This window comes from Mandrillus leucophaeus, unplaced genomic scaffold (assembly GCF_000951045.1).
Source record: "Mandrillus leucophaeus isolate KB7577 unplaced genomic scaffold, Mleu.le_1.0 Scaffold293, whole genome shotgun sequence".
Lineage (NCBI taxonomy): Eukaryota > Metazoa > Chordata > Mammalia > Primates > Cercopithecidae > Mandrillus > Mandrillus leucophaeus.
Window position 1 is genome coordinate 2,777,393 of NW_012103065.1, and position 10,818 is coordinate 2,788,210.

The window sequence follows — 10,818 nt, forward strand, 5'->3', positions numbered from 1 at the left end:
TATTTCTCACACTTTAGCATAAACTGAAATACCTTTTAAAATTAAATTTCTGGGGATTCTGGGTTGGTAGCTGGACTCTTAATTTTTAGCAAGCATCCTAGGTTCTTCTGTTGCATACCTGGATTAAAACTTGAAAAACTACTTTCTAGGCCTTTTCCATTTCACTACCAAATACTATTCTCACTTTTCTTCCTTTACTTTCACCCTATCTATACTACACTATCTATACCACACTACTTTCAGACTCATGTCTAAAAAATATATGTGATACAATACTTATTTTTTATTGGTTCAACTTAAATTTGAAGAGAGAAAACATGTCAATGATAAAAGTTTTACCTATGGAAGAGTAGGGGGGTGTGTGTGTGTGTGTGTGTGTGTGTGTGTGTGTGTGTTTGTATGGCCTCAGAACCAAACATGGACTTTTTCTGAAAACATAAAGAAAACTTTCTCCCACTCTTCTTAAAGCTTTAACTCAATTTCAAAAGTTTACAAACATTATGTATTTCTCCATCAGAAATCTATGTTCACATTCTCATTTTATATATTGTCTATACATACATATTACATGATTATATTGCTTTGTAATTGTTTACATAAATGTCTCCTTTCTATATTATGAACTATTTGAAATTAAGAAGCAACGTTTGTATTTTTATAAATGTAGTCTGTTAAATATGGCTTTGTATACAACAGCAGCTCAATTAACAATAATGAATGAATAAATGAAAACAGAGATGGAAGTTAAGGCTTTGACTGTTTACTATGCAACAGACACTGTTAACAATAGCCCCATATAATAGGTACTTTTATTATAAAATATTGCAAATACAAATATGAGTTCTAAGTGGGTTTAGTAACTTGCCCAAGATACTTAAAAGTGATGGGTCTGGCATTCTTAGGAAATGTGGACTGAAGTTCTTAACCACTACGCTCTTGGTAGTTAATTAAGGTTTTTCTAAAATAGTATACCAACTGTGTCTGTGTATACTCATCATATAGGCATCTCTTCATTTTTATGTTTGCATATTTGATAAACTTAAAAATATGTAAAATATTATTTTGTAAGCATGTTAGAAAAAAGAATAAAAACCTTTACATATTTTGTAAGAGAATTTTACAGTGTGAAAATGATTTATACAGTCTCTGCAGTTATATAAATAATAAGAACTCAAATCTTCTAAAGATAAATATTATTACCCTTTCACCAGGGAGAAAATGTAAATAAATCCTGGCTATAAATATTAGTTAGAAAAATGACAGTGTAAAAATCTTTATTGAAATTAATGTGTGGTATACATTGAAATAAAATGATTTATCTGAATAGCATTTAATCAAATACTAGTAACCCCCTCAAATCTTTCAACAGCACATTACTTTTAGTTTAAAAATATTAGTTGAAAAAATTTTTTGAAAACTTGTAAATTATTAGAGTCCTGGCTCCCTTGGTTTGTGATTATAAACCAAATCACAGTGCCTTGAGATTCTACAGGACATTTCACTGTTAACCATGCATGTGTGCTAGATAGAGCTGCTGTGGTCTTTAAAAAGTCTGGAAATCTGTAGAGGAAGCAAAATAACCTGTTTTAGAAGGCAGATAATTGCCTTTTTCCTTCTTCCTACACCATTGTCTATTTTATGAGCCTCCATTAGTCTTAAACATAGAGAGTGAACAAAAACATAGTGCTATAAAACTAGGACTTAGAAAAATAATCATCTTTTAATAATTTGTAACTATTTTTGTATGGCATTCTCTGAAAAGGTAGGTGTGTTTCTTTTAGTATTAACATTGGGGCTGTGTCAACCTTAATATGGGAAAAGTGAAGAACATTAGGAAAACAAATTAGTTTGAAAGGCTATGATCATGGCTGATAATATGAAAATAAAATTAGAAATGCCATTTATTTGCAAGCATATAATATATTTAGTTATTTATTCTTATAGAGAATTTCCCAACCTATTAAAAATAGACGGAGCAGCTCCAAGTCTTAATTATAGGTAGATTTGATTAACATGGTATTTTAAAAGTTTGCCTTTAATGCTAGAATTTCATAAAACACAACTGTTATTTCCATTTAAGGTGAAATTTACCACTTTAATTTGACAGAAATTCTAGAAAAACATAGACTTGTGTTTGTATTTCATTTTTTAAAAGCAACATATTATTTCTTCAATTTAATCTCTCTTTTTAGAGTAGACAATTTTGCTGCTGTTCTCAAGGAACTTGCTACTACTGGCTGGTCTCACAAGAAAAACATTCTTAAAACAAAGTTCTTATCAAACTATAAAAGTATTTCCTTTCTAAAGAGAATGTGGTTTAACATTGTGGTAAAGGATGTTTGTTGTAAACATAGAGTTACAGATACATAGTATAGTAAAATGGTCTCTTTCTACTGGCACAGCTTTATAAAAAGGATTTTTCACTCAATAACATATTTAAGACACACTACCATCTCAATACATATTACTTTATATCACTGGTTACCGGTGGAAATGATTTTGCCCTCCAGGGAACATTGGCAATGTCTAGAGATAGTTTTGATTGTCACAACTTGGGGCAGGTGTCATGCTACTGGCATCTAGTGGATAGAGTCCAGGAATACTACTAAACATGCTACAATGCACAGAACAGCATCTAGCCCAAAATGTCGGTGTGCAGAGGCTCAAAAATCCTGACTATGTCAACATTATTACTGCTTTTGATACATTTTATCAAACTGACTTCGAAGCAGGATTTTGAATTCACACTCTAAGTAGCACAGAATTGAGACAACCTGATTACCCAGGTCCTCACTAATACTGGATATTTACAATCATTTTATTTGCTAACCTGACAGGTAGAAGTGACTTCTCATGTCTTAAAATTTTTTTTCCTATTAATACATTTTAATGTCTTTTCATTTATTTCTTAGCTATATTCTTGAAGACTTATTTTCTACTTTTTTCTCCTGAGTTCTCACATCTTTTTCTTATTGATATCTAGGGACTTTTTAACATGAATTATACCAGACATGTATTTTATATGAACTATGTCAAACAGGTATTACATGTTTTTTATATAACTTTTACTTTATGCACTAATATCCCTTTAACAAAGCCATCTGGGAATCAGATAACTGGGTGGAAAACTCCAGGCTCTTCTTTAGTCTTAAGTTAAAGAACTGAGAAGGAAATAGAAGTACCACTAGTTCAGATCTGCTCATGGCTCTTTTAGTGGGCTGGGAACTTTGCTGAGAGCTCTGCTATATTCAGAAGTCGAACAGGGAGTACTGGTGTTGGGGACTGGGGAGATATTTCTAGCCCAGTCATATTAGAACTGTGGCAATTAATGCTTTTGGAATCCAAATGGAAATCTTCTGAGGGAAAAGAATCTCCTTTAAAATGTTAAATTTCTTCTTATCTATAAGAGAGATGGAGAGAGAGAAAGAGACCATGTGGTGTGTCTACGTGTGTGTTGTGTGCATTTGTGAGTGTTGCTCTCTGGAGAGCTTCCTCATTTGGGAATAAATGCCAGACCACCTATATTATTTGCAACTTTTAGATGAAATGTAGTATATTTAAAATATTTCACAAGACACCAATCCCTAAGTGTACTTACAACGAGAAATAGGGCAATAATCCCAAGGAATGAGTGGATTTCCTGTGTAGCACCAGGGTCCATGGGCATCATCATCTGGATTTCGGCAGTAATTCTCATTCAGCTTACTTGCATCTGGTTCCCAGAAGATATGACTGCGGAAACAACAGGTTTGCACATCACAAGATGCTCATTCCATCCAAGAGACACAAAATATTACAAAAAGATATAATCTCAGCACATTACTTTCACTGTAGATACAGTATAACCTTCTACTTGGGATGAATTTTAGCTATTTTGTTTGAGGTCTGTTTTGTTGCTGCTGTTGTTCCTACACTTTAGAAGCAGACTCTCTAACTTGGAAATCTGGAAGAGGGCTCCATAATTGGCATATTAGATTTTGTGATTTTGTCTCTATTTGAGAATCGCAGTGGCATGGTAACAATACTTCTGTGCATAGAAATAAGAGAAACATTGTCTAAAGCAAGCAGATGGCAAAGATTAAAACTATAAAGTACATAAAAATACAAGCTATTATACAAGTATTTTTTTACATTTTAGATACATATGAAGCATCACTAGCAATACCACTATGACAGAGTACAAGATATATTGAAATTAATAATGTGTTAATTAAATAATTAAAATTCTAAACTATACGGGTCATATGGTTATAAAATATTATTTTCTGACAGATAACTGAGCAATACTTTATTTCTAATTTACATCTTAACAATTTATTACAAAAGAAAAGCAAAGATTGTAAATTTACTGTAAATTATTTTATACGGCCATTTTCATTCATGTAACATCAATATTTACATTTACCTCAATAACATGAATGAAGTCAATTCTACGTGGTCACTCTGACTGCTCATAAAAGTCATTAAAACTATGCATCTTACTGAATTTGTTTCCAGTTATTAATTGCTACCATGCTTGAATATAATTAATGTATAATTTTAAATAAAACTTTAAAAAGCTTGAATATGGAAACTTGGACTATATTTCCAGAACAAGGTTCATTTTTCTGGACCAAGAATAATAGTAAACACATATAGTACTTATTACATGCCAGATTGTGTTGTAGGTTCTTTATAGATATAACCTTAGACCAATCTTATGAGACAGTCTTTAAGGTTATACTATATTACATTTGTGGAAATTGAAATCTGGAGAGGACAACTAATTGGTGTAATGTCACATGGCTTGCAAACACTGGAGCTGGGGTTTGAACCCACAGCTGTTTTAAGAGTCAGTGCTCAAAACCGCCATGCTCTATCTCCTACTTACAAAGTTTGTCCTTAAGCCAAAATGGTACCATGTGACTTAATCCTTGATCAATTTCCTACAAATTGTTTCCAAAAGTCAAACCTAAACTAGATGAATTAAGTATTATTAGGGACCCACTGATAATTTCTAAATAAATATATCCCATATTTTCAGTGGCATGCTGGTAAAAGTTTACCAACTGGTACTTTGAGGTATGTGTATGTTAAGGATGAAGATGAGGAGTCCTCATTTGTAGCTGTTGCTGATTTCTGTCATGTAAATATTTCTACTATGAAAATTTCAAGCTTCTAATGTAAAATCACTGAAGGCAACATTTTTGAAAGAAGATGAGAACAATTATATCTCACAAGTCCGTAAGAGCAATCTGCCCCACCCACCACTGCATGTTTCTAAAAATGCTTTAAAAAATAGCAGTGCTGAAATTAGCACTTATTTTAATCATGCCAATTATTATTTAAAATTATTTAATAAATCCTTTTAATCTTCAGGATAAAATTTACATTTCTTAATTGAGCTTACAAGACTCTCTATATGGTGTTGTAAAGAGGTAAAAATAAACATGTAAAAAATTCACTTTGTGAATTCCTTCTTTGTGGACATTGACCAAGTTACATTCTTTCAGTCTAACCGCAATTATTTCCTATATTCAAATAACCTAATGCTTTGGCCTTTGCACATACGATTTCTTGTGTCTAATGTCCTCTTCCTCCTCTACTTCCCTCGCCCGATTCTTACTCATCATGTACATCCCAGTCAATTTCCCTTCCTTTAAGAAGCCTTCCTGACCACTTATGTCCGAATAGGCACTTCTTCGCATTCTCATAGCATAAAATATGCTATCTTTCATAGTGTTCATATGGTATTTCCTGTTTGCTTGCATCCCACACTAGAGTGGGAGATCTATAAGGACAGAACTCTGCTGCTCTTTGAAGTCCTAGAACTACAGTGTCGATATAGTAGCCATTGGCCACATATGGCTAGCGAGAAATTGATCCAGTCCAAATTGACAGGTGCTGTAAGTGTAAACAGACACCAGATTCTGAATATGCAGCATGAGAGTATAATGTAAAAGATATTTTCAATTATTTTGTATTAAATACATATTGAAATGAAAAACTGTAGATATATTGAATTAAATAAAATATATTAAAATTAACTTTGCCTGTTTATTTTTACCTCTTTAAAAGTGGCTACTAGGAATTTAACAGAACATATGTCGCTTACATTTGTGAGTTGCATTATCTTTATATTGGACAGCATTATTTTAGAACCATCCTTTTTGTGTGAAGTAAATTAATTGAAACAATATAATCCCCTATTGAATACATTTTGGAAGAGAATAAGGAACTTAAAAGACTGAAGCAAAGTCACTCCATCTCTCTGAGCCCTTAAATTCCTATCCACACATAGGAATCTTTCCTATAGGATTGTGGTGGTCAAATGGCATAACTCAGGTAAAGCAGCCATGTTATAGGCACTCGATCAAATGACTGTAACTTGTTTTTTCTTTTATTCTAGTGCATATACTCTGGGATGTTTATGAAAAATCTGCTTTAGGTCACAATTATGTGTCATACTGCTTTCACAATTTTGTAAACACTAGCACTATTGCTAGGGCTGAATAGATGCTACCTTCTCTGTCTATGAGTATATCTATGGTAAAAATCTGTAATTCTCTAAAATTTGTAGATTTTTTTCAATTACATATATGTTCCTGTAATTATTGGAAAATTTTATGTATCAAAGTTCATAAGGAAACCTGTCATTACACATTTTTAATAGTTAAGGTTTAGTATTTTAGATATTTAAATTATATATGAGTAATTATTCATTGATTTGTCATAAACTACTATCAATTATTAAATATGAAAACAATAATCCCATAAAATACACTATTTCAAACACAAGATTTGCCACTTAACTATACACTGTCTTATTAAATTATGTAATTATTTTGTCAATGTGACTGTATCCTCCTTAGAGGTTGGAACTAAAATATTATCCACTTTTTGTTGATGTTCCCCATGATAGCAATTACAGTACAGAACACACACTAAATGCTCAATAAATATCTACTAACTTGAATTGTATATTTAAAAGTTTGCTACATAGAGAAACAATGTTATGATGAGTTGTAAAGCAAAACCAATCTAATGTTTTTATTAGTTTACCATGATATATAAAAGAATAGAAAGAAATAGCAATGTACATATTTAAGTATACAATTTGTTGGTATCACTACATTCTATATATTTGAAAGGAAGAAATTTACACACCGGTGTAAGTCTTCCATGTTCTTGTTCCACATTGAACATGTTAGTCCAGATCTTGTTTGGGATAAGTTGCCCATATAATTTTTGCCATTCCCACGATAACAATCTAGACATAAAATATACAGAAATAAATCTAACGACTATTAAGGCAGATAAAACAAAAACATTTTTTACGAGTATACAGAATCATGAAATCAACATAAAAATTAAAGTACTTGAAAGGGCCGGGCACAGTGGCTCACGCCTATAATCCCAGCACTTTGGGAGGCCAAGGCAGGCAGATCACGAGGTCAGGAGATCAAGACCATCCTGGCTAACACGGTGAAACCCTCTCTCTACTAAAAGAATACAAAAAATTAGCTGGGCGTGGTGGCAGGCGCTTGTAGTCCCAGCTACTTGGGAGGCTGAGGCAGGAGAATGGTGTGAACCCAGGAGGCGGAGCTTGCAGTGAGCTGAGATTGCACCACTGCACTCCAGCCTGGGCGATAGAGCAGGACTCCGTCTCAAAAAAAAAAGAAAAAAAAAAATTAAAGTACTTGAAATCTGTACAAATCAAAAGTACTCAAATATCTCAGGTTAAAATGTCTTTATTTTAAGTCCAATATCTTCATCAAAATAAGGATTTATGCAAATTCAAATGTAACAAATAATTTAAAAATAAAATAATTTAAATGAGTGGCCCTTGGAACAACAAAGAAATAAGAATTTTTAGAATAACACATGTATATCCCAACATTTTCTTCTGAAAAATTTCATTCCATAGAAAAGTAATATAACAAGCATTCATCTACTAGTCACATTCCTTATGTTTTGATTTTTGTCTTTTATGACATTAACATTCTGAATCACCCAAGTCAGCTGTTTTACAAATGCTCTTTAACTTCAGTTTGTTTGATTTATTTTCTCATGAATAAAACCAAGTTAAAGATACTTAACAGGAATATTGCATCAGTGATGCTTTGTCCTTTTTAGAGCATAACATCTTGTGGCACATGATGTCACTTTGTTCCATCACTGGTGATGTGTTTGATCACTTGGTTAAGTGGTGCAAAAGAAAAACTCCTCTTTGTATTTAACAAAAAATCAGTTGGGGTCTTTGAGTCTGAATAAATATCCTATTGCCAAACAAATTTTCACAAAATAGCTTAGGCATACATCAATGAATTTTGCATGAAACACTTTTGTCATGCTGATGGTAAAATGGTTATTTTGCTATTTCTAACATTTCTTTGTATTTGTTAGTTAGCATTCTTCTGTAAGTAAAAAATTTTCCTTTTCCCTTACCCCATTCATTTAGGTATTAGTAGTAGAAGTGCTAGCACTAGCTGTAGAAGTAGTAAATGAAATGTGGACCAGGGGATTTTCTTTTTATTTCATATGATATATAATCTATTCCTGTTATTCATTTTGATGCTCAAATTGTTCCAAATTTGGCCAATGGAACCCACTTTAAACTGACTCCTGTGTCTCTTACTATGCTCCATGAGGTTTTCTGTTTCTCGTTTTTTTAATTGAGCAATTTGTGTTCTCCTGCCTCAGCCTCCTGAGTAGCTAGGATTACAGGCATGCATCACCACACCTGGCTGATTTTTTGTATTTTTAGTAGAGATGGGGTTTCACCATGTTTGGCCAGACTGGTCTCAAACTCCTGACCTCAAGTGATCCGCCCACCTTGGACTCCCAAAGTGCTGGGATTACAAGCATGAGCCACCATGCCCGGCCATATTGTTCATATTTTTAATCAAAAGAAATGCAGTCAGAAATCAAGTTCTTCAAAAAATGTAAAGTTGGTCAGGCGCTGCAGCTTACACCTGTAATCCCAGCACTTTGGGAGGATGAGGTAGGTGGATCACTTCAGGTCAGGAGTTCTGGCCAACATGGTGAAACCCCATTTCTACCAAAAATATAAAAAATTAGCTGGGTGTGGTGCTCACGCCTGTAGTCCTAGCTACTCAGGAGGCTGAGGCAGGAGAATTGCTTAGATTCCAGAGGCGGAGGTTGCAATGAGCCAAGATCATGCCACTGCAATCCAGCCTGGGTGACAGAGCAAGACTCTATCTCAAAATAAATAAATAAAATTTAAAAGATTTTATCTCTCCCTATATATCTATATATTGCATTCCGAATTTTAAAAGAATTATTCTATTTTTAAAAATACTCTATGTTTTAAAATAATACCAAAAATTTTTAAAGTGACTTTTTATATTTAAGATTCTTAATTTTTATATGAATGAAAACTGTACATTTGACTATGAAAGGTCATCTACAAATTTACATCAACATTAAGATTTTATGTCGGGAAAAATAACTAATGAGTACTAGCCTTAGTACCTGGGTGATGAAATTATCTGTACAGCAAACCCCCATGACACAAGTTTACCTGTGTAACAAACCTACACATATATTCGAAAAAAGTAAAGAATGGAAAATACACAAGAGCCATAAACAAGAAAGTAATGAAATTGTCTACTTGCAATGGTGAGTAGAAAGTAGAAATGGAATGACATGGAAGCAAGAGAAAAGGACAGTTCTCTGAATTTACCCTTTAATATAGTATTGACTATTATCCAATATCAAGGTTTTAAATATTCAAAAAATAATATCCAGAAAGATGGAAATAAAGACAGAAATATGCCTATGTATATGTCATATGTATACCATTAATACAGAGAAGGAAAAAAAATCCAGATGATTTTTGGACACAATTTTCTGATTGTATATCTGACTGTATATACTCTCACTAGAATATATTTTAAGACTGAAATAACTGTAAATACATTCTATGATATCAATATAAATATTTAAATAAATTATATTGTTTACTGCCTTAAGTGTATAATACATAGTATTATAATAAGTAGTGTTTTATAACATTTTAAAGAAATTCTGTAATCAGTTTTCATTTTTCTTTAATAGTGTTTTTTAATATTCAGTTGGAAGAATATTTATATATATATTAATTCAGATGTTGCAAGATTTGAAAAATGTTTCCACTCATCTAACTATATGTAGCACTTATATTTTCTGTTTTTAGAAAAATGCCTACATCTAAGCATCCACTTAGAACGTTAGATAGATCTATCTACTTAGATCTAGGTATTTTTCAATAGATATAAATATAAACATTTTTCTATAGATATATAAAACAACACATACTATTAGCTCAGCAGTGTCAAACAACAACATAACTGACAGTTAAAATTCCACAGCTGAATGTTGATTTAGACAACAGTGTTTTTCTTGAGTAGAAAGTCTATGGCTTCTTTATTTTTAAATTGTCCCATAGTCTAGCAGTTTGTTGTATATATCAGGTGCAATGGTGCAATATATTGTTAAAGAATAGTAATATAATGTGGTGTTAAAGAATGAATGAAAGGAAAAAAGGATGAAAGAATGAAAAGGTCAATGTAAAGAGAGTCAGATTTAATCCCAATGTGCCAATTTGAGAATTTAGGAAAGGTACTTAAATTCCATAAAACTAATATTTTCCCCTATGAATGAATTATCTGATAAGCAATAACATGTTTACTCTCCAGAATCCAAAATTTTCATATTCTATTACCTGATCCTTTTTAAGTGATGTATATGTATATAAAAATATCTTAATATACACCAAAAGTTTATCAAATAATTGTTGTCCTTTATCACTCACAAATTATTAACAAATGTTCAGGT

The 10,818-nt window shown here is 32.2% G+C and overlaps 1 protein-coding gene across 1 annotated transcript in view; it reads right to left on the minus strand.

Moving 5' to 3' along the window:
• HGF (hepatocyte growth factor (hepapoietin A; scatter factor)) overlaps nucleotides 1–10,818 on the minus strand; it is a 70,233-nt gene that overhangs the window by 12,956 nt on the left and 46,459 nt on the right. The window contains exons 11-12 of the mRNA XM_011986105.1: nucleotides 7,147–7,249; nucleotides 3,599–3,732 (exon numbers count right to left, since the gene is read on the minus strand). Coding sequence (XP_011841495.1) covers nucleotides 3,599–3,732; nucleotides 7,147–7,249 — 237 coding nt within the window. The remainder of the gene's footprint in view (nucleotides 1–3,598; nucleotides 3,733–7,146; nucleotides 7,250–10,818) is intronic.